Source organism: Volvox carteri (assembly GCF_000143455.1).
Source record: "Volvox carteri f. nagariensis unplaced genomic scaffold VOLCAscaffold_38, whole genome shotgun sequence".
Classification (NCBI taxonomy): Eukaryota; Viridiplantae; Chlorophyta; class Chlorophyceae; order Chlamydomonadales; family Volvocaceae; genus Volvox; species Volvox carteri.
This window is the reverse complement of record NW_003307581.1, coordinates 1075745-1099732: the sequence shown is the minus strand read 5'-3', so window position 1 is coordinate 1099732 and position 23988 is coordinate 1075745. Positions and strand designations below refer to the sequence as shown.

At 53.2% G+C, this 23988-nt stretch overlaps 4 protein-coding genes across 4 annotated transcripts; 1 reads left to right on the top strand and 3 right to left on the bottom strand.

Annotated features, from left to right (window-relative positions):
* Window positions 1-218: 218 nt before the first annotated feature.
* On the bottom strand, window positions 219-2584 carry rsp10 (radial spoke protein 10). The gene is made up of 6 exons (XM_002953750.1): window positions 2481-2584; window positions 2373-2417; window positions 2056-2266; window positions 1548-1615; window positions 807-1070; window positions 219-538 (listed from the first exon to the last, which is right to left on the bottom strand). The coding sequence occupies exons 1-6, from the start codon at window positions 2508-2510 to the stop codon at window positions 521-523; spliced, it is 636 nt and encodes a 211-aa protein (XP_002953796.1). The 5' UTR covers window positions 2511-2584; the 3' UTR covers window positions 219-520.
* Window positions 2585-4069: 1485 nt separating this feature from the next.
* On the bottom strand, window positions 4070-9186 carry VOLCADRAFT_106139 (uncharacterized protein; the record flags this gene model as incomplete). The annotated part of the gene is made up of 13 exons (XM_002953749.1): window positions 4070-4456; window positions 5190-5555; window positions 5743-5903; window positions 5995-6350; window positions 6805-6998; window positions 7069-7254; window positions 7329-7667; window positions 8203-8307; window positions 8372-8432; window positions 8509-8593; window positions 8667-8753; window positions 8821-8934; window positions 9006-9186. 13 exons carry the CDS (start codon window positions 9184-9186, stop codon window positions 4070-4072), a joined length of 2622 nt encoding a protein of 873 aa, XP_002953795.1.
* A 3776-nt stretch (window positions 9187-12962) lies between these two features.
* Window positions 12963-17281, bottom strand: VOLCADRAFT_121219 (uncharacterized protein). Its single transcript, XM_002953748.1, has 11 exons — window positions 17156-17281; window positions 17002-17074; window positions 16741-16871; window positions 16222-16268; window positions 15690-15839; window positions 15373-15476; window positions 14901-14997; window positions 14563-14729; window positions 13655-14418; window positions 13322-13353; window positions 12963-13232 (listed from the first exon to the last, which is right to left on the bottom strand). Exons 2-9 carry the CDS (start codon window positions 17050-17052, stop codon window positions 14353-14355), a joined length of 813 nt encoding a protein of 270 aa, XP_002953794.1. The 5' UTR covers window positions 17053-17074; window positions 17156-17281; the 3' UTR covers window positions 12963-13232; window positions 13322-13353; window positions 13655-14352.
* Window positions 17282-17418: 137 nt separating this feature from the next.
* Window positions 17419-23698, top strand: VOLCADRAFT_75999 (large subunit of isopropylmalate dehydratase). The gene is made up of 11 exons (XM_002953814.1): window positions 17419-17541; window positions 17643-17734; window positions 17949-18208; window positions 18463-18571; window positions 19739-19879; window positions 20167-20241; window positions 20451-20574; window positions 20995-21095; window positions 21313-21448; window positions 21719-21816; window positions 22145-23698. Exons 1-11 carry the CDS (start codon window positions 17511-17513, stop codon window positions 22439-22441), a joined length of 1464 nt encoding a protein of 487 aa, XP_002953860.1. The 5' UTR covers window positions 17419-17510; the 3' UTR covers window positions 22442-23698.
* Window positions 23699-23988: the final 290 nt, after the last annotated feature.

Genomic DNA, 23988 nt, shown 5'->3' with positions numbered 1-23988 from the left:
TAATTTCGTCTCCACGCATCCTCCTGGTGCGCTACCAAATAACGCTTGAACTTCATGGACCGTGTCGCAGCCGCGCACGTTCAAGTACGATATCTGACCAACATATTGCCTAGTATTGATAACGCTTGGCATGGAAATCCACAGATTGCTTTCAACTATTACAGAAATATGGTCCCCGGACCTCCCGCTGCTTTGTCACCGGTGGTTGGGCGCCATGTCAAAGTTTAAATTCATTACATAAATCAGTGATCATATTACATAGCCGTTTAGTAAAGTTGCTTGTTTGTCCTTTACAAAAGCAGAGTCCGCAGATAGCCGAGGTCGCAATGATATGTGAAGGCCCTGATACCCCTTGCACATGCCAAAATATGCACACGCTTATCCAGGTCGCCGGGAAAGCATACTTCTTCCCCTAGAAATATGTGCCATTACGGGAATATACAGTCTTGTCGTACACTGTAGATACTGCCCCCTGAACTCAGGCCACAAGCTCGAGGAGTCAGAGCAAGGATGCCAAAGCTCAGGCCACTGTGAACTCCTGCGAATATCAAGGCAAGTCAGACGGTTTGCGCGAAGAAGTTGTAACGGGAAGCCATAATTATGAGCCATACAACCGCCGTACGTTTTCAACTTGCCGTACCAGGCAGAGTTATGCGAGAACGCAAGCAATAAATCTGAACTCTTTGACGAATACCGTTTCTGGCCTCAAACCACTCTGCATCGTTCACGTGAGTGCCACCCGCCTTGACAAGTTATCACATCGTTCCGTTGCACAATCCTTCAGCGCGCCGGTCTCCGGCCCTCACCTTGCCTATGACGGGGTCCCTGTGCCCCACCCACATGCCGTCCTTGAGAAAGTGTCCCTCCTGCACAAGGCTGCTCGTCGAGTAGAAGTATGACCCTGCGGTGGGCTTGCTTTCCGCAAACTTGCCCATAAACATGGAGCCATCCTTGAAGATCCAGCGCCCGTACGTGAAGTGTCCCTCCACCCAGTCGCCCACCAGCTGGCAGCAGGGGGCCTTATAATGGTACATGCCCTTGCCGTGTCGCTTGCCTGACTGGAACTCGCCCTGCGTTTTTTTTCACCAGGGCGAGTCGGAGTGAAGTGGATGGGCTTGGAGAGCAGTGGCGCGACCCCGGTGCCGGACAGCCGATGCGAAGGGCATCGGGCCGCGAGGGTGATGACACCCTAGGTACTGCCATGTCAATAGCTTTATGGAAATGCACTGCCATACCCATTTTCATCGCGGCTGGTGGCTGTGGCCCGCAGTGGTGGCAATGGTGGCGGTGATGTTCCAGCACTGTGGTCCCTTCCCCGTGCCTTGGCGTGTCCCCACGAGCTGGGCTCCCAGTCCCAGTCCCACTCCCACACCCCGGGCTCATCGAATCAAGGCTGCTTCCAAGCCACAGTCGTGCAAGTCCAAATTCCCCCCCACCTGTCTCACCGTGGCACACGTCTCCTAGCCCCCCTGCCGCCACCCTCTGGTGGCCACCCTCCCCTCGCCACGACAAGTCAGCCCCTCGGTTAGCTGCATGATGAGCCTCACCTGGTACACGTCGTTGTTGGGATAGGTGAACGTCCCGGAGCCCTGCATCACGTCCTCTACCCAGTCACCTACAGACGGCACAAGGGGGCCCATTATAGGGGAAAGGGCGGGTGTAAGGGAACACAGTATCGTGTAGGCTGTGGTTTCCTGGGAAAAAACAGGGCCAGGGCAGGGTGAGACATCGTCTGCCGCTAGCGGACATTCCTTCAGTGGGTTTTGAATATGTGTGTATGTTCGTGTATGTGTGACAGGCTGTATGGGAGGGCGCACAATGAGGTCAAGTGATGGGTGTCCAGGGCTGTCAACTTTCTGCTGTGGTACGAAAACGGAGAAAGCCTCCACGACTGGCCCCATCGGCACAACCGCGCGGGCTCCGTGCGGCCACAATCATCCGTGGCATGAAGCCCCCTGGTTGAACTTACAGGTAATGGATGTGGGTCCATGGGGCCCCTAGAGCAACACAGGCAAAGCTGCAGGCGCCATGCCGTCAGCGCCATGCCGCACTCACCTTCATAAACTCCCTTATCCGGAAAGACCATTTTCCCTTTCCCGTGCTTTTTATTGTTCACGTAGTCCCCTGTGTATATTGCACCGTTTGACCAAGCATAGGTGCCTTTCCCTTGTCGAGTTCCGTGTATCATGGTGCCCTCAAAGGTATCCCCTGGCTTCTCCTCCTCGTCATCCTCGCCCATTGGAGGAGGTGGGTATGCCATTTTGCCCTGTGGTGTGGTTCGGGTCAGTCATGGCGCAAATGATTAGGTTCCGCTCCAGAAATATGAAATGATATGTCAATATTATATGCAGTATTAGCAATATGTATCTCACCTGCCCGTTTGGCTTTCCATCCTCATCGACTGGGCCTTCCCAGACCTGCAACGAACGTCTAGTCAGAAAGTTACTTTTAAATAATGCGCCATCCCATAATCATCCTACCGGCTGAGGTGGAGCCTCGTCTTCAGCCATAGGTGACAACTACGGAATTGTTGAAAGGAACAACGATACTGTGTAATGATGAAACAAACTTCCTCGACTAATTGTTACATGAATTTCATTTAAGTAGAAACGTGGAAACCACCCAAGGCGTTCAATGTAACGCGATGGCGTACGGACCTTAGATGCTGGCGACTCAGCTGAGCCAGGTATATGAGCTTATTCCTATTTGGTTTTCAGCACTGTGACTTGTAAGCGGGCTGCAGCAAAGGTCTGTTGTGCAGCAACCTTGACCCATGGACCGCAGACCCCTAGCAGGTTATGCCTGTTAGAACTACGCAATTCAAATTTGTAATAGGAATGTGCAATGCTACGATTAGCATTGAGAAAAACTCCCAAACTCACCGTTTCCGAGTGATTTTCCGAGCGATTGTGCGTCTAAATAATCGAATATGGTGTTGAGACATTGAAATTCGCAGTCCACGACGCGGACCACAGTTATCTTCAAAGTACAATGTCTAGATGCTTGACCAACCATCAAGCTCTGTCACATGTCAACCACAGGTTACTTTCAGGTGACTCTCAGGTTCGTGCCGCATTTTTGCGCCGTCGGATGTGCCGTCGCCGACACACACAGCCATAAGCCTTGCCTGCACCAGCCCCGCGCTGAGGTAAACCACGGTTGGTACGCACGGCTGTGACATATTTGGATCAGCAATTCGTCGATCTACAGACATATGGCCTAGCAGTTCTCTGTCTCCGGCAAATGTATGGTCTGAAGTCCTTTCAAGGGGACCGCCTTGGACTGACTCGGTCCGTACGGAAGGCCACGGCCTGCTGTCGTGTACGTGGCAGGTCACACCGGAACTCCATTGGTGCGGGATGGCGGTGTCGAGGCTACATGGGGATTCCGGCATCATTAACAGTGGCTTTTGGATTGGAAAATTTGGTGTTCCAGTGCTGATGTGCAGGAATGCCAAGTTCATTCAGCTTGACACCAACGCCAGTGTTGACGTTTGCAAGCATAAATCTTACGCCTTTCACAGACTACGCAAATGAAAATAACAGAAAATGAACGGTTCCCATTTTGTTACACGATGCCACTTCATTCTGCACCTACTGATATCCTACTGATCCCCCCTTCCCAGGAAAGGAAAGGCCTCTCGCAAAACCCACTCTGTTTTTAGTCACCAATGCAGCAACCATTCCTATCCCCTACACAACTCCCATTTCGATAAAACGTCGTACATGTCAACACTTATCCCTTTCACGATGCCCCACTTACATCTTGTTATAGTCAATTCGCCTCACAGTCAATCATGTATGCGAAGCTGTGCTTGCGGTATGCTCAATGGCAGCAAATGGTTGCACTCAATAGCAATAGCAGGTTACCGCAACCACACGAGGATCTGATCTCTGTATCTGTACAAATGCGTTCGTACACCCACCAAACACCAAACGAAGTTACAGCGCTTTTGCGATCACAGCGCCTTCTGTGCAGGCCTGCACCGTTTAAACATACACACTTCTAATACATCCCATTCGCTGCGTACATATCCACAAATCCATTCATACTATCCAAAAATAGCGCCCTATGCATCACCAGACTTGATGTGCAGTGTGTGCGGCTTCTCAGCGCCCACTAGGCGTTTGTAAAGCATCACAGCGCCTCCAATGAAGACAATAATGAGAGAGATTATGCAAGCCAACGCCACCCAGCCAGTGACGGTGATCGTACTGCTAACTGTATCCACCAGGACAGACTCAAGACCAGCAGCTTGCTGGACCTGAGCAATTTTTTGCATCAGAGCTGATGTCGACTCAGGGTGATCGAAGTAAACACGAGCATCCTTTGGTGCAGCAACGAGCACCAGTGCACGGCATTTGCTGTCAAGCCGCTTGCCCTCCACCAGCGCCTTCGATAAGCACCGCCCCACGGCGCCGATGGTGAACACAGCGCCAGACCGGCTACGGGCGCCCTGCAACCATTGCAATAACAGGGTCAAGTTCTCGAAGATGAGCCACCGTGCACGGTTTCAGGAAGCTGGGCATGGATTTGAAGAGCAAAAACTGGGGATGGGTTTCAGCTTTATGAACGTCCGTCATATCTACATTTGACCCTGAAAAGCTATAGCTTCCAGGTCAGAAGGCTGGCTTGCCAAACCACTCCAGTAGGCAGATTTAAGACTCTCACATTATACCCAGATAAAAACTGCAATGGCAAGCGACCGTGTTCCCTTTGCAATCTCTACGAGCTATTGTTTTTTGACTGGTGACTTCGCTGCGATTAACAGACTAAGTTCCTGAGTTCAATTCCTGGACAGATCCCCGACATTGTTTGGGCGATTATGGCTTGCTGCATTAAGCTGCAGCTGCTAAACTAATTCACATGTTGGATTGCTGCAATTGCTGAACCTCCTGTCTCTACAGATGTTCAGGTGACTAGATGAGGAAGGACCTAGTTGGCAGGATTCAAATCGACTTCCAGTTTGTACGGCAAAAAATCAAATCCAATTTTAGTCCACAAGCCCCCGGCCTTTAATGGACAACCCCGCATTCGTGCGTAACTTGTAAACTTGTAATGCCTTGCTACCAGCGAGTCACCCAACCCCAGGCCTTAGCCCCTAAGCAAGGATTATAGCATCTTAAGCACTATCCATCCTACATTACAGAAGTTCCCACATACGTTTACAAGAGGCAGAACCGTCTTACCCTTGGGCACTGTGCCTCCACGTCAGTATCGCAGGTCGTCGTGAGTGCTGCACCGGGCTTATAATCCCACAACGCGAGGCGAACAGCACGGGACATTTCCGTCTGGCACTGCTCCGCAAGGCTCTTAAAGTTATCCACGAGACACTTGAGGACTGTAGCGTTGCCACGGAGCTTGGTTTTTGCCTCCTTACAGTAGGTCTCGACGTCACTTTCGCAGTTAGTGAAGACACCAATGTCGTATCGATAATCAGATTTCATCATGTCCTCACGCTTCTGCAGCTCCTCTTTGCACTCCTCCCCGAAGTTCGGCTGGGCCATGTTCTCCATCAGGCACTTAATAACACGAGCTTTGCCTGGCTTCACATCCTGTACGCGTGCAGGGGGCAGAAATAAACATGAATCAATCCCATTGTGGTAGTACAGATTGGAGCACGACCATCTACGATAGAAGGGTGCACCTGCAAGATGAGAGACATGCCCAGTATTGAGTACATCGCCACAAATGCATGAACAGGAAGCTGTTGTTCTTGAGCAACTAGCGGTTGTTCCATACCTTGCAATAAACGGCCTTCTCCTCTGAGCAGAGCTTGTTAAGTTTTGGCCGCAGGCGGATGTCACGGTACTCCAGTGCAGCGAGTTTCATCTCCTCATTACGACACTGTTCCGACAACTTCTCCTTGTTGTAACGCAAGCACTGGTGAACGCGGCCCTCGCCTATAAGTCAAGGCGGCACAGTTTGAGCAAAAAACTGGAGGTCCCCAAGGTATGCCTTCACTGTTCAAACATATTTTTCTCGAAAGCTTACCTGGCTCGACATCCTTGCAATACGATTCGACATCGCTCCTGCATGCTTCAGCAAGGATAACGTCATTGCGGAAGTCGGTAACCTCCATGAGCTCGTAGTAAAAGACCTCATCCTGGCACGCCTCGTTAGTAATATTATCCTGCTTATCTTGCAGACACTGCAGAACTAGACCGCCGCACGTCACGCCGGGAGTAGTACTGCACGAGTTCGGGCAGAGCTTCTGAATTTCTGACTCGCAGGCGTGGTTCAGGCGCCAGTTCAGACGATAGTCCTGCGCCATACGATTCATGTCTTTCATGACCTCATCCTTGCACTCCTTAGACATATCAGTGTTGTCCAGTTGATCCTCAAGGCACCTGCGTAAATCAAGTTGGACTTCTCAAGGCATCTCGCGCAGCGTCTAGGGTGAGCATTCCACCGCGTGCAAATGTGACTACACTTTCCGATCCAGTCCGCCCATAGCCTATGTCCAGCGAGTGTCCTGTACATTTCATCAGAACCCCTCCTTGTCATGCTCCTCGAGTCGAAATCCAGCCTAAGCAATTCGTTAATAATAGTATATGCTGTTCACCGGAGCCAACATGATATACCGTTGCTGTAACTCGATCCTACTGTAAGTGGATGGCATTTCCCACTCGAATATACTTTTTCATTATCCTACCTGACATCACCCATCTTTACATTACATGCGCCTATCACCAAGTATCAACCAGCTGGCTACTGGTTGTAAAACCCCAACAAAGCGCGTTGTTGCGGAACCTGTAAGGAGCATCCTTAACCCACAAATCAACGGAACGTACCCATGCGCACCTAACAATGCGTGCATGCCCGTGCGGAATATTCTTGCAGAACGAGCTGATTTCCCAAGCGCACGCGCGCTTCATGGGAAACTTGAAGTCGATGTCTTCAGCCATCATAACCTCATGGTCGAACAGAGCAGCAGCGCAGTTCTGGTCCAAGCTGTTGCGGTTGTCCTGCAGGCATCGGATGACGCGCGCCGAGCCCTGCACAAACGAGACCATAGGTCACACAAACTCTTCCGACGCCAGAGGGATGCTTAACGCCGCGACCTACCGGCTGAATGTCGCTGCAGAACTTGTCACGATCATCCGTGCAAGCGCTGGCCAGCTTCTCGTCAAAACGAACATCACGGGCCGCGCGCTTCAGCCGACGGTGAATTTCAGCCTTGCATTTCTCACTTTTCAGCTCATCGCGCAGAGTCTGGAGGCAATTAAGCGCTGAAGTCTTGCTGTTGGGGTTCTGCATGATTTGTGTGAGGGATGTCAAGCGGTTGGTCCACATCTCTGTACCTACAAGCAGTCAACGTGCCTTACCTCGTCCATTTGCTTTAGTGTCGCGTCGCAAGTGTCTTTCAGATCACCCTCACAAGCCTCCCTAAGAGCCGTGTCCAAACGGAAGTCTGCCACACGGCTAGCAATGACCTCTTCCAGCTCCGCCTTGCACTCCGCCGAAAAATCAGCCTCGTCAATGTGGTCTTCGAGGCACTCCTGTACACGCATGTGCCCCGGCTCTACGTCCTTGCAGAATTTCCGTTGATCTGTCAAACATTTCTTAAAGAGGCGTGTGCTCAGGCGAATATCATCGCCAGTCTCCTTCTCATTGCGAACCATCTGCTCCTGGCATTCCCAGGTTACATGGAGCCGTTCCTGCGCCTGCAAGTCCCGTTGGAATCAGGCAACCGCGGCATCCACACAGATAAGGCGCAATCTACAATGTGGTGATGACAGTCGTCAGTCTACTACACGCCAGCTGCAGGGTGCAGCAACAATCGACAGAGGAGCATGGGCGGTGCCTGGAACATGGAGCCATGCCTCGTTGTGCAAAGAGCAAAGAATGGCCCAAAGCCGTTCCCGTAATTAGCCATATATTGAGGTAAACGCCGCAAGGACGGCGGAGGAATGGAGGAAAACCAGGTTACTGGAAAATGGACAGGTTTGTCTACCCATTGTCTAAGCGATGCGAACAGCTACTGGATAATGAATACAGAATCTTAAACCAACGGCAACACGACGTGCTATAAACCCAATAGAACGAACTCCGTCACGCTTGGCAACGGGAGGGTAAGCACACTGATTAAGTTGGAAAACGCACAGATTCTGGTTTGCACCTAACGCAAACCCTACGTTGCAACCACCTAGCACAGCCCGATTTACGGATCGGCTGCCCTTCGAAGCAAGTAAAACGCACCAGGCATTCGAGCTCTTCGCCCGACTCCACGTCTTTGCAGCGATTGTTGAAGTCATCCTTGCAGGCTGTGTACAGCTTGTAGTCAAAACGGTAGTCCTCCGCAACCTGTACGAAATGCGTCGTGAACCTCGGGTCGCATGACTGACATTCATTAGCCGTAATATCGCACCTCTTGCTGTGTTCGGAAAACTTCAGCACTGCAGCCCGCTGTCAGTTTTGCCTTCTTGCCCCTGCAAATACCGGAACAGCAGAAGTGACGTCACCTATTAACCCAAAGGATAGACAGACTAAGACTTCCATACTTACAACAGGCAGCTAATAACTGATCCAGGAGCCGTGTCGTCGCTCACGTCCTTACATAGCTTGTCCACATCGTCCTTGCATGCCTTGGCTGCGGCCAAGGCAGTGCCAACTGCACCATTAGCAACTGAACACAATTGCTGAGATCATTTACAACAGCTTACCAAGGGGAACATCCTTGTTGATCTTCTTTGACCTGTCAATCTTGAAGGCTGCCAAGGCCTCTACGCACTTATCAACCACTTTGCGACCTGCGCAACAGCCTTGGATTAGGCAATTGTTTACCTTGCATAATCCTCCCTCAACCTGCATGCTTACCAACAACGTTGCCTTGGCGCTGGGCCCGTATTCGCTTGGTGAGGCAGTTCGCTAAGCGCCCTTCGCCAGCGATTACGTCCTTGCAAGCCGCTTTAGCATCTCCAGCGCACTCCCCTGCACGGGGTTTCCAGCAGCTGAACAACTGGAGCTGCTTGGCTTGGGACCGGACTGTCGATCGAGCTCACCTGTTGCGCTAACGTCCCCGTTCCCGTTATAGAGCTCCGCGCTTCCAGCCGATGGAATAATATTTGAAATCTTAGGCGGTGCAGCTTCCTTCTTTACCGCAGCCGCAGAGGCGGTTGCATCGGCTGCGCTAACAAGTATCAGGTGTGCGCCCAGCGCAAGGGCGAGAAACAAGGACCGCATTGTCCCAGCCTTTGCGCTCAACAATGCTTAGTTTTATACCAGAGCCTAACACGTCATTGGGAAAAATAAGGTACATGGTGCTGACCTCTGATTAACCCTGCCAGGGAAGACCCAGTACGGAAATTCATTATGCATGCAAAATTTCGATTAGTTTGTGAAAATTCTTCAGCATGAATCGCCGTGGCTCATTAATAACCGTGAGTTATTTGTTATCAAAGGAGTCTGTTTCGTTTTCGTATGCACCTGTTGTCCGCACGGCTTCTGCTGAAGTTTTGGTAACTGAACACCTCTGTTAAAAGGATTTTCGCTCGGGTTCTCCGTGTAAAAGTGAGCCCTTGAATGGATTCGGCTACCACAGAGTAAACGGCTTTTATTAGGTATTGGGCGATTTTGAAAAACTTGTCATTGGTGACCAAGTGACGAGTCCCGTAGGCGGTGTGACGGCAGTTTGAGCTGCTTCGTTCTTGTGGGCATCGTACTGCCCATGACTGCACAACGCATTCGGTTCCCCCAATTGCAGTTTCTAAGGTTCAACGCCTGGGGGAGTTGACTTTTGCCGGCATGGGTACTCATGGTCCCGAAATTACTTTCCTGGGCAGTTTGTGTCTGCGACTCCGTAGGGCTCGTGGGTTGGTGGGTCCCTTCTTCGCACGCAGGCATACACGTCAGCACCACCATGCACCATGCACCGTGGCGTATCCGCAGGTTGTACCGCTAACCTGACAACTGACAGCCGCTAAAATTGCTAGCCTGGAGATACGCTACAACCTGCTATACTGAAATACCCTTGCTGCGCGCTTTAACATTGACTTCCGCGTCTGTGCTGAGCTATCAGTAGGATGCGCCCAAAATTAGGGTAGGGGCGTGAAGAGCACATAAAGGATGATCTCTCCTACTCCCGCCCCACCCGCCTTGAACCCTCCAGGTTATTACAGACGCATACATGCCATGCAATGCTCATCGTTCCATTTACAAACCCGAGCAATCAAATAATCACCTGAGTTCTTGCCACGAACGCAGCAGGCCGTAAGAGGCATTCGCTCTGAGCTCGCAATTCGCAGTGGTTTTCAGCGACTTGCAGCACGGAGAAAGCGTGGTCACGGCTGATTTCCTGTACCACTTCCGGAACCACACGAGTTTCCTACTTAAACGGGAATACGCTATGAGCCCCGTATTCGTAACAGTTTATGGCTATTCAGCTACTCTGTTTCAACACTACTCTGCTTCACTATTCAGCTACTCTGTTTCAACACTACAACAGCTACTCTGTTTCTGTACTCTGTTTCAACAGTGTACAAGATGCTCACAGCACACAGCAGCAAACCACAAGGGGGTCCAATCCAGACCCAGCCGTGGTGGTCCAGTAGCCGAATTACACTGAAAGTAGGCAGACTACGCGGCCAGGCCCCCCTTCACATATGCTCGCAGCGGCAAAGTTATCACGACTTTCCGCTCATCGTTCTACACCACACTTCACGTGAGGGATTCCCGTGCCCTAGGGCCCAAGGACACGGCGCTGCTGGTCGTGCGATGCCAAGAAGGACAGGTTAATGCAACAGAGAACTCACACGGAGTATTGGTGGACACCGCAGCCGGTCATGTCGGAAGGCGTGGAGGGAGCCAAGACATCTTTGTGTTTGGCTCTCGAAGCAACTCTTCGTGGGCATGATAGGACCATTGGACCTTTTAGCTCCTGAATAATTACCGTACCTGTGACGAATGCTGAGTCACTACCAATACCGTCTGAGATAGCTAGGTAGAAAGCCGCACGCCACATCCGCTCTTGGCGTAGGCTGCACAGTAATCCATTCCGGGCCACCTGCCGCAACGTAGCTCGGGGGGGATGTTAGTGGAGTACATTCACCTGCTGGAGTATGGCTGAGCTTTCGAGTCATCGTGGTGATGGAGGTTGCCATCCCCGGATATCAGAGGTACTTGTGATACTCATCCAACAGATCAACGACAGCGATGGCATCCTAACGGCATTCCGAAGCATCGATTGTCGTTATAAGCCAAGGCAGAGCCGCCTCTGGTAGGGTCGGTCTGGTGACATGGAGGCAGCTTCATGCGGCGGCCGCACACAGCCATGCAGGAACAGGAGGCATCGGGCCTGGACAACTTAAATGGCGAATTGCCATAACCTGGGCGAGTAGCAACTCAGCGGTGCTTTTTTGAGAGGCAGCACGTGATCCCCCGTACTGCGATTCCTTAATTTTGGGAAGCCTTTTGCTTCATCCCGTGCAGTGTGTCTTTGAACCTTATCAACACAATACGTAATACGGTAGCGCAATAGCTCTCGCCGCCTTGCTCGAATTCCCGTGCATCTGCACTGGGGTCGAGTGCGAGCAGCAAGGACGCCGGAAATGGGACAATACGGAGGGTTGCATTGCGGCGCCCCATCCTCGCATCCTGGGTGGGGAGGTCGGGCACGCATCCTGTCGGTTGGATACATCCTACTCTTTTCCCATCCGTATCTTGTGCCCGACCCTCCGCCGCATCCTGAAAGCTCTGCAACCCTCCTGATGACAACGCAAGAATCTCAAAGCAGACTGAAGCCGATTGACCTTTGCGTGTTGGAGTTCGCGGGGTTTACCTGTAGTGTCATCTATGTTGGCGAGCAGTAACTGAACGCCGTCTTGAAAGCGACATGTCGTCATATGTCTGGGTCATGCATGGTCCGTCTGATGTAACGGATCAACCCAGGTATGGGGAGTTGTCTGAAGGTACGTTAAGGTCCCGTGCAGTGTGTCTTTAATTTCTCATTCCGTATGCAACATGTATCACGACTGCATACACCGGACTGCGGCTGCATGCCTTCAATATACGCCGTAAGCACAGATCAGGGCTCTGATAGCCGTTACACGAAAGGCATAGATGCTGGCATGCTGCGCAGCTTACAGGTGCTTGATAGTGGTTGCCTTAGGTGCGTAGCCGTGCATTAACATCATCTCTGACGGCTTCATACTGAGGCAAAAGCATTGGACTAATTTAGGAAGGCAGACGGAAACCAGCATAGACCGTATAGAGCGCCCATTGCGAACCTTGGCGCTCCGGGTCGCCCGGCGGTAGCCCGTTCTTACCTGATTGTAAAGCGAATAATGCAACTATACATTCCTTTGATATTAAAATATTGGAGCTGCTGTGCGATTCGCAAGGTAGTTGGCTAGTTTAACTGAAACTACCTGTCGCGAAAACGGAGCAGATTGTACCGTATTGCCATTTCACTAGACCTGGTCGGACTTCTGGTAAATTCTCAAAGGTTTTGCGATGATCTGGCTGCCTTCATCGTTCACCACTCCGTGTTACTTTGGAAGGGGCATATCATTCAGCATAAATCTGTGAGCCTAAGACATATAAATCTATTTGCCACTCAGCACGTTGCACAACTTTTCCAATGCTTTAGTGCTATGTCGTCCACCTGGAGTAGATGCATCTAGCTTCAGCCGCCATGGCGTGGCGAGCAACTAATAGCACAATAATCTTCACGAATTGGGCTCATCGCTATTTGTGAACGCCATCCAATCACAGGAAGCGTAGCCTCGTACGGGGTTCATACGCTTCATTAGCAGCCTCCCAACTTAAGCTGAGGAGGCTGCATATTTTCATACCAGGGCTTGTGAGTCTCTGCACCATTATGGAGAGTTATACACGCCATGCACTCAGCCTGTCATCTAAAAGTTTTTAACGGGCTGAATGGTTCGTCGTACAGCGTGAAACAAACGGTCACAAAACTAAGCAAAATTGTGCGTACGCGCATTTCTAATGAATCCTTTCCTGAAGAATAAGAAGTTATATCTGACTGGCCTTGGCGCTCCTTGTTGCATTTGTACAACCTCAAGTTGGACGCTTTAGTCAACGCCCGTCCACTCCTCATCAGAATGGGCAGTCCTTTTCCATTACTGGTAGTACCAGGAATTCTTGTTGCACTTTCAATTGTAGTAGCTGCGGTGTTGCTAAGCGTGCGTAAGAAGGCACCGGTCCGTAAGTCAACAGAAGCGAAGGCGCTTGGCAAACCGGAAGTTCAAGGCACAGTATACGTGTCGGATGTGAGTCCTAACAGCAGCCATAGTTGTGTGCTAGCGCTGGTCTGCTCACAGTCAGATGTTGACCGCATCCGCCGACGTGTCAATTGCAGGGTGAGGGCCACACTGTTCGTCGGTCAACCAGGTGAGGTCTCATGAGCTCTCACATGAATAAAAGATAAAATCCGGATTGACTTACTTTTGGGTTGAGTGAATGGGAGCATAATTTTTCCTTGGCTACGGCCACGTAACAACGCCCTAAACTTGCAACTATAACCCAATAGGCCAAGGAAGCCCATTGCCTCTCCTGGATACGTCCCTTCATCACCTATGCGCACAAAGGATAAGCCTGAGGTGGGTGTCTCGAGTTTCCTGCTTCCATGCTGCATTCACCACTCATCCCCGAACATTCGCTAGTAACAAATCTCCTTAACCCTTATTCGCAGGGGGCAGCGGCACTCGGGTTGAGCCCGGCAGCCGGGTCACCTCGCACGCCTCGTGCCACCAGCAGCGCTGCCGCCGCCACCCCAGAGAAGAACGAGCAACAAGCTAACCCAAGGCCTCGCACCAGACGGACTCCCCGTGTGTAGCCAAAATGTCAGAACTGCTGCTCTAATCGTTGTTGCATTGGGAATTTGGAAAACGCGTGTTGGAAACGCGCAGTGCTGATATTATGAAGTTGTTTACTCCATGTGATAGATACAACCTGCATTGCAGTCTGGGTTGACGCGCAAGCCCATTGCACTAGCCCATTCAACCATCCAAAAATAGAAATTCTATCTCTCTAGCATGGCGCTTCGTCGTCCGATAGGGCTGCGCGTCCGGAAACCTCGTTGGTTTTATAACAAGGCGGTCGCACCCGGCACATAAGCAACACTGAGCATCACAGCGCGTCGCACGTAAACGGCAGAGCACGTTGCCGAGCCCTGTACTTTCGCGCACCGCCAATTAGGAGTGGGTGTGGAGTCCGTTTGTTTTCCATCTAGCACAATGGACATGTCCTAGCTGCCTGTGCCTCGGGCAAAACGAAATGCTTAGACATCTTGGCCTCTCGTAAATGCAAAACTGTTGGGCGGGCTGGGGCCTACTGAGCAGCATGTGGGTAAGATTGGCTGAAGGGGAGGGTGGGCGTCACCTGGCCACCTCATAGCAGGGCCAAAGTCGGGAAATCCTGAAGCAACTCGTCCTTGCTGTAACTGTCGCCTTCCGCCTGCAGCACATCACGACATGCAAGCCACCGCATGCGCCGCGTTTGGTGGTGCTTGGTGTGCAAAATAAACTGGTAGCAGCCGGCCAGCACAGATATCCAAGGAAGAGCCTGTCAAAACCAAAGAAAATCCTTCCCGTGCCTCACCTGCGGCGTCCACAGCAACTCAAAGGCCAGCAGCGTTTCCGGTGTGATGCTGCCCAGTGCAGTCAGTGCTTTCCGCATGTCCGCGGAGCTGCTAATCTTGGGCAGCTTCAGGCGGCCCTCCACAGCCACCAGCAGCGTTACGCACAGCCAGTTGTCAATGCCGCTATCTGGAGGAGGGAGGAAGTATACAATTGAGAAGGAACGCTAGAGGACTAGACAGCTGCCGCCAGTCACAAAAAATCGACACACGCCAAAAACTCCGACAAACAGCCCTGTCTGCTTGACAAGACGGGACTCTCCCTGCGCGTGGGTATTCTTTGTTATGCGAATACACGCACCCCAGGATTGCTTGATATCAATCGACTGCACTCGGCGGCGGCCGTCCACGTTTGAGTAGGTTTCCTCCTTGAACTTGGTGCGCTCTTCAAGGGAGACCTGTTGCCGTGGCAGGGTGAGAGGGGGGAGTGCCGCCAGAGAGCCAGTGAACCACCGGCGCCGCAAACACTTTGGCATTGCCGGGCAGCATACTCGGCTTCCTATGTCCACTATTCCAATGGTCGCATAGCTGCGATGCCGATTATCGGGTGGCGGGCCCATGGCTTACGGAGCTGCATGTAGACCGCAGTCTAAAACACCGAGCCCCGTCCCGATCCCGCCCTGGTTGGCCCTGCCCTGCGCCGAGTCAGGGGCAGGGCGCTAGGCCTTTGGTACGACAAACAGACGCGTCGTACGGTACGTATCAACGGGATACACGACGTTGATCCTGGCACTTTCCTCTGGGCCCAGTCCCTCGCATCGCCCCAGCCGCACCTGGTTGAACTTCCGCTCACAGTTATCCAGGTTATCGAACATCTTGCCGGCAGTCTGGCCGTACGACACGTACTCCATATTGCGGAGAAGCTTCGTAATCGTTTCTGCGCGACCAAGGTTGAACCAATCCTTATACGTGCACACGCAGGGCCACGGAGCCTTCGAAATCACATTTCCCGTCCCAGACCGGAGCCAAACACCGCAGCCAATGGAACGCAAGGCTCGCTCCGTGTTTCCAACCGGCTCCTTGGGGCCAACTCTCTTGCCAACCTTCTTTCTCTTGCTGCTATCGCCACCTGCCCTGCTCTGTAACCTACCCTGCAGGATGAAATGCAGGCTCTCTTCATCCTCCGTGTCGAACAGCTCTGACAGCCGCTCCAGATCCTTCTGCCACTTGCGGACGTCTCCGAAGAGCCCCACCTGCACCTTCATCACCGTGTATTCCTCCTCATAATCTTCGTCGTCACCTAGTGAGCGCACGGGAAACGGGAGACCTTAGGAAGGAAGACAGAATGGGCAAAAAGAATGAGAACGTCGGGCTCGGGACTCCCGGCCAAATAGCGTGCCCTGTCTGGACGCACCCGCTCATTGCTTTGTGCACCTTAGCATTGCAAGCAACTATTCACGACACATTTCTTAAGCCACAGTCCTCGGCCTGATGGGGTTCGGAAGCGCCCGCTGCAGGCTGCGCTGTAATCAAGGGATATAGCCATGGCAATCCATTATTGGAGCACCGTAATCTCCTGTTGATGACCTTGATGATCCCAACAACGGTGCTGTTTGGTCCCGACTCCGAAGGTCGCCTCTGCATGTACAGGGGCGCGCAAAAGGACATTCGCTACCGCCTACCTCCAAAGCCAAAGAAGTAGACCGACGGCCGAGCTACTGCTTGCGCCCTGCGCGAGAAAGGGACTTATCAGAGTGTTCGTGCGATCGGAAAACCTAATGACTCACGTTCGTGTGGAATAACCGCTTTACTGTCTTTACAGGAAGCATGCTGGTTCGGAACGGAGGGAAGGTTGAGGGGGCCGAATTGCCGAGATTACGAGCTAGGATCCCACATAGGGTTGACAGGAGAAACGGACCGGATAAGACTCAGAGCGCGACATAACCCGGGGGCCAGCAATTGCGACCATCTTCTATTAAGCATGCGCAGAGGTCAACGGGAAAGTCCTACATGGATCCGATTCCTGGCTGCGTTTTGGAGTGAAACTTGAAAGGGAATAAACGAACCAAGGAAAGACAATTGAGCATGGATCGCACGAAAAACGCTGTTGATGGCGGGGGAGGAGCTGAATGCAAGATGCAAATGCCCATCGGGGCAATAATCCGATCCCCTGCCTTCCAAGGCGCCATCACAGCGCTCGCCTGATGGATTGGCGTTCAATATGGGGACGCGTGGTGGCAGCCTGCCACCTTGCTGGGGAGCTGGGCTTGGAGCAGGGCTTGAAGCTATGGGGTGCGAGTCGCCTGCTGAAGGCAGGGACGACGAAGGAGGCCTGCAAACGGAACAATGATCGGGGAGGTTTTGAAGCACACCCGCCGCCGAGGAGTTGCCGAAACCCAGCAGGAAGAGGCAAGGTCAGAGTTTGAAATGAGTTGGTAAAGCTGATGATTGATGATCCGCACCTGATGTCTCGACCTAAGGGAGCCACAGCGGTCCAGCTGCTGCTGCTGCATGGTGGTGATTATATACGCGCTCCTGCATTCAATGCAGGGAGAAGATCAAATGAGTTCGGAGTATAAGCGACAGAGGGTGCATAATGACGACCTTGTGATCTACCCGGACAGAGATGATCGGTCGACTGGTGCTGTCAGGGACTTGGAGCCGACGCCCGCGACTGATTGTTTTCCAGATAGCAACCCTGCCCTGGAGGCTTCCCAACCCAACCTCGAAAATTAGGTAAATGGCTACAACTACGACGCCGCCGTGCGATTTGTCCCAAGCTATTTGCTCCAATCAATCATGTACGGCACCCTGCCATTCGGGACACCGACCTTACCTAAGTGCTGTGCTTAGTTCGTTGTGTCGTTCAGCTTGGAACTTGCAGTTTGGGCTGAGTTAAGCTTTTACGTGGGCTTGCACAGTCTAGGAGGCTTATCGCCCACGCACTTGCCCTTTCCCAACTACGTTGCCTATGGCGCTACAAGGCACCATGCGCGCTCCATGTGAGTAAATGTTTATATAGTGAATACGAAATACGAGTGGTAGTTATGGAATGCGGACTCTTTGTGGAGCTGATGTTTGGTCGCGGAACATTCGCTTGCAGGCAGCACCGGCCGGATGGCGCGCCGTGCAGTTAAGGTGTTCGCTGTGGCAGCTACGCCCACTCCTGCACGGACGCCAGCTTCCACGGGCTCGGTAAGAGTGCGGCGGCCGCGTCAACGTTGCATTTATTGTAGGAAGCGCTCTTGCCGCCACGGAAGATGTTCATATAAGTACTTATGGCATAAACGGGCCCGCGTCAGGGGCTTTTTGTTCAACCGACAAGCGTGCGGCGTGTGTTTTGTAGCTTCGTGGGTTTGGAGAGTGCTTAAAGATTATGCCACATATTTGGCTGCTCCGCTCTCAATAGGTGAAGCGTGCTTTGACGATGACGGAAAAAATTCTGGCGAACCACTCGGACAACTCCACCGTCAAGCCCGGCGATAACATCTGGACCCGCGTCGACAAGCTTATGACGCACGATGTATGCGGTCCGGGGACTTTTGGAATCTTTCAGAAGGAGTTCGGGCCAAACGCTCAGGTTTGGGACAATGAGCGTGTGGTCATTATTCCGGACCACTATATCTTCACTTCCGATGCACGCGCCAACCGCAACGTGGACATTCTGAGGTGGGCCTAGGCTGGTGGGGCCCTGTTTTAAGAACGGGTTATGCTACTTTGTGAAACAGGTAATGGTCCGGTGGCTGTGATCACGCAGGGACGGTTTTCCATTTGACCCGGGGCCCGTGGCGTGACACGTTAACAGCAGTCGCATGCCATGAATGGCGCATGTGTTACATGTATTATAAACCAGGGAAACGCGGAACCTGCAATCCCCAGACATTGACTTGCCGTACTTGTTTATCTGACTTGTCGTACTTCAGGGATATGGCCACTAAGTACAATATCAAGTACTTCTACGATATCACGGACCGTAGCAACTTCCGTGCTAACCCGGACTACAAAGGTGTCTGCCACGTGGCGCTTGCACAGGTAATGTACCATGAGAACGAACCTCACGACAGGAATATAACACATGCGTTGGCAGGGCTTGGAGGGCTTTCCATCGGCCGTAGCGTTACGACGGACGAACAGTGCAGGGCCTTCCTCGGCTCGATTTGTGGACCTGACTGCGGCTGCTGGTGCTGCGAACGACGACCTAGCCACACGGGTTAACTGCGAAAGGTGTACCGCGGGATGAAGTAATACCCCGACAAACGACCTTGGGCGTTTGGGGTTCAAGAAAACAGGGCGGACGGGTGTCCTGGGGTGAAGTGTACGGATTGGGCTTCTTTCCTCGGGCTACTAGAAGGAATACTTTCTCCATTTCTCGCGTGTGGTTGGGACACCACACTGCTGGAACCGGAGGCGGTTAGTAATCAGAAACACGTGTGCACCGTGCCCTCGATTGGGTGGCACATGATGGCCGGCCGGCCAGGGAACTCGCTGCTGGGTTGGACAGGTGCCTCGGCGTGCGCTTGGTGTTGGAGCTTGGTTAATATGTATTCCGGAGTCCGGCATGGGCGGCTAGCTTCCGAATTTAAGTCTTCGTGGCTGGCCTCTGATCAAATTCATCAGTTTCAATTTATCCTAGCTGTCCACAAGTGTTCATATGCCATGTATACACATTTGCACTAGGTTAGGCACTACTGGTAAGGCACGACCATTTCCCCCGGGAGATCCGTGGATCGAGACCTGTCAGGGTCGAAAATCCTTCCGATGGTGGAAGGTAAAGTGCCCCTGGTCGATGGACGGTGGTGACCTGGGATAAAGTTGATTTGCGAGCCGACCAGGAATGGAGTTGGGCCGCCGTCGATCAGGCAGATTCCGTTGGATGCTGGTGGTGGTGCGGAACCTAAGCGATCCACTGAGAAGTTGAATAGGGTGACTAGATAAGGGTGCCCCGAAATACCGGGGAAGGCCGGGTTTCGCAGGGTAGCTGCCACGGGTGAAGATATGGCCCCCTGTTCCACACATCATATGTACAGGTAGCCGCTGCTCCCCTCGCCAGGAGGTGTTGTCGACGGAACCTGAACGTGATGAGAAGGCCGGGACTGGTCGTTCGCTATCCTCTTTCTATGCCCTGTGCATGACGACTGTTGACCAACAAATCACGCCCGTGAGAATGTTTTGCAATTTGTATGCGGGCCCAATTCGCAGGAGGGCCACTGCAAGCCTGGTGAGGTGCTGTTTGGCACGGACTCCCATACCTGCAATGCTGGTGCCTTCGGCCAGTTCGCCACGGGCGTCGGCAACACCGACGCAGGCTTCATCCTGGGGACCGGCAAGCTGCTGATCAAGGTTCGCCCGGGCGCGGCCGGCCAGGGTGCCGGATGGAATAGTAGGAGGAATGAGATCGAAGCGGAACGGGAATGTTGGGAAGGAAAGCTGCCTTGCCTGCATCGCAAGGTCCCTTGCGGGCCTCCTCCGTAAGCCATGCGAAGTCATGCAAAGAGAAAGACTTATCTGGAACCTGCGTAGTGCTCATGTTTTGTAACCCTGTCAAGTGCCGATACACCACCCACGCGACTGATTGTTTGATACTTTCCTACATCGTATCCTACACTCTCTCACGTATGGCTCGCAAGGTCCCGCCCACCATGCGTTTCATCATGGATGGCGAGATGCCCGAGTACCTGCTGGCGAAGGACCTCATTTTGCAGGTGAGTTGCGGGTGCGGGTGTGGCTGGATGGTATGCGGAGAGGGAACGGCTGAATGGACTTGCTAGCGTTTTCAAAGCAGGGTACTGAAAAAACGATCCAGCTTTGCTCCGACTGGCAAATCAGATCAATTCCCCCACAGCTGGGCGACTTCTCCTGCAGCGTTTGGTGAATTGCTTTTCTCTTTCCCGCGGGGTACGCGTGCCTTCAGATTATCGGTGAGATCTCGGTGGCTGGCGCTACATACAAGGCCATGGAGTTTGCGGGTACCGCCATTGAGGGCATGAACATGGACGAGCGTATGACCATCTGCAACATGGTGGTTGAGGCAGGAGGTGAGGGCGGGCGGATGGACGGGGCGGGCAAGAGGGTCGGAGGGGAGCCATTGGAAATTGGAAAAGGGCCAGGTTCATGCAGGTTGCTCTAGGGCGTACGGTGGAAAGGGTAGCCGTGGCTGGCATATATCCCGTTGAGCAGCGGAATTAGACAAAGTTTTGCTAAAGCGGTCATTGCACCCTTTTCCCTTGTTCGGGAGGGACGTGCGGGTGCTGAGTTCCGGGACATCAGATATGGTCTGGACACGTGTTGCCTGCAGGAGGGGTACATTGGCCTAGGAACGGGGATTCGGAGCGGGATTCCCCAAGGATATCAGACGCCGAGGCGTCCTAAAATAGATGGCAACAGCAAAGGAGGTTTCGGCGTGGTCCTCTCGGCTCCAGTTCGGTTATTCATGTCCGCATGTTTTCCTGCCGCAGGCAAGAACGGCGTTATTGCGCCCGATCAGACCACCTTCGACTACGTGCGGGCCCGCACCCAGGAGCCATTCGAGGCCGTGTACAGCGACGGGGCGGCGAATGTGAGCTTGTGCGAAAAATACAATGCTAGGGGGATGCACGCAGGTAGCAAAAGGCGTTATTAGTGCGAGGAGGCATGGAGGAAAGGCCCAACACGCGGTTTGTGAAGCAAATGCCGTGTCGTGTCGTCCTCTCAACGGATGGATTGTGCCACACAAGCACGTGAAACGCTTTGTTCCCTTGAATGCTCCCTGTCGTACCCCGTGTTGACCTCTGCAGTACTGTGCGGACTACAAATGGGATGTGTCAAAGCTGGAGCCTCTGGTGGCGGCGCCCCACTCGCCAGACAACCGCAAGACTGCCCGGGAGTGCTCGGACGTTAAGATTGACCGCGTCTACATCGGCAGTTGCACGGGTGAGTAGCTGAAAGGCTGGACAGTCTTGCTGTACCACTGAAATTTGGTGACAAACGTTGATTTCATCTATCATTAATCTGTTGTATCGATTTGTATCGGTTCTTCCGGACACCGTTTAATGCTAAGTGTGCCTTAGTGTCCCTCATCGTCCTAGCATTTGGGTTGCCTCCGCTCCTTAACCCCCCCCCACACACACACACTTCCAGTCTCCCTCTCAACCCTCTGGTCTTCTTGCTCTGCGCATTCCATGCGGCTTCGCGCTTCCCCAGGTGGCAAGACGGAGGATTTCCTTTCTGCCGCCAAGCTGTTCTACCGGGCCAAGCGCCAGGTCAAGGTGCCAACATACCTGGTGCCTGCCACGCAAAAGGTGAGCTGTTGAGTTTTGTTCTCGGGGGGTTAGCTGGGCCACAGTGTTACACGCGAGCGGTGCAATCCAGGTGTGGGTTCGGCAGTACCACGCAACCAGACAGTTGCGCCGACCCGCACGATGCCTTCTTGTGGTTGCTGCTCTTTTCATTGTCTGTGGTAGCTGCTGGCGCGTGTCTTCGATGCGGGGCCAGCACGTTAGTAATGATTTCATGTTCAAGGAAGATAAAGTGTGATCTCTCGGCCAATCAACATCCGGAGGAGCATGTGTAGTTATGCCCATATAATATGTATCGGGTTGTTGCACGCCGCACGGCTCCTGGACGCAGGTGTGGGCCGATGTATACACGCTGCCGGTGCCGGGTTGCGACGGTAAGACTGCAGCGGAGATCTTTGAGGAGGCCGGATGCGTCACGCCCGCGGCACCCAGCTGCGCCGCATGCCTTGGCGGCCCGCGCGACACCTTCGCGCGCATGAACGAACCGGAGGTGTGCGTGTCGACCACCAACCGCAACTTCCCAGGCCGCATGGGCCACAAGGAGGGCCAGATCTACCTCGCCTCGCCTTACACAGCCGCAGCATCGGCGTTGAAGGGCTACGTGTGCGACCCGCGCGATTACATGTAAAGGCGCGAAGGTAATGGCCTTGCTGACACCGCTGCAACAGCAGCGGTAGCGGTGTAGGGGCCCTGGAGGAAGGGGAGCAGGAAATGCCACTGAAGCAGCGCGGGACGGCAACAGGAAGCCCCATGCATCCAGAAAGGGAGGGGGAAGAGCAGGGTTGTGGTGTGTCGAAGGAGGCAGCTTTGGGAATAGGGACGGGGTGCCCGCACCGCGCCGGCGTCAATAACTGAGCGAGCGTGACAAGTTCAGGTCGTCTACGATGTGGAGTTCTCGTTGTATACCTTGCGGGGGTGCATTGTTACTTGTGCGCTTAGAAACGGGGGGCCTGAACTCGGATGGTGCGGCGGGACAATTGGCGACGTGTGCGTGAAATGTGGACCGTGACAGCGCTACGGTGCAGGGGGAGCCGTCGGAGTTGTGCTACCAGACTGTCGATAGCTACCAGCCAGCCAAGGAGGCGCGTACAGGGGGCTGTAGTCGGCTGCTTATGTTTAGCAGCGGGTGGAGAGTCGCCACTGCATATTTCCTAAATGGCGTGAAGGATAAGGACTGTAGCGAAGCGGCCGTTAAACGCAGATTTTAAGAGTCGGTGCGTATCTCCATGGCAGCTTCCGGCCGTGTATCAGGGTGTGGCGCGGTGTTGAGCCGGGAGGTTGTGGTTGCGGTCACGCTGTATGGGAGTAGGCTGTACGGCGTTGGCGCTACCGTGGGGACTGTCCCTGCTACTCACGCCATGGCCCGTGGGCCCGTAAGTGATTAGTGGTGCGGAACCTTTTGCAAGTACGGGCAAGGCAGGTGGGTTGTGAAGTGGAGAGGACTTTAATGCCTTCGAGGTGGGCCAGAGTTGTTCAACAGCTCCGCGCTCCGGCTACTGTTCCAGAGCTTCACGTTACCGCACTTCATTTTGGCATTGAAAAGTAGTCCAAAATGGAGGCGTAAAATGGCAAGCACGTCCCATATACACCGAAGGCGTACTCAGCAAAAGAGCCCCAGCAGGCCCCAGGGATTGCATGGGCAGACGTAGAGGGTAGGACAAACTGTCGGGCAGAGCAATTCTTTTGACTGCCCCGGTCGCACAATTCCCGTGCTTCCCTAATTCGACACCCTGAACACGCTAATTCTGACTGTCCGAATGTCCCTGCCAGGCCAATTCGACACCCTGTCAGCCTAATTCTGACTGTCGGAATGTCCCGCCAGGCTAATTCGTATCCCTGTCAGGCTAATTCTGACTGTCGGAATGTCCCTGCCAGGCCAATTCTTATCCCTGTCAGGCCAATTCAAGGGCCTGTCCCGGCAATTCAACTTGTCCCAGGTGTCAATTTAAACCCTTCTACCGAGCAATCTAGACCAATTGCAGGGTCTGCCCCCAAACTCTCAGGCACGCATTCAGAATCGCGGAAGTTGAAGGAACTTTACGAAACAAGGGGAGCACTTACAAATATCTCTCGTATGTTTGTTGGTTTCAAATCCGTACATGCTTGTACGGTAACAAGGCGTGTGGGGCTCCTGCCACTTCCTGCCCCATATGGGACACGGTAACAAGGCGTGTG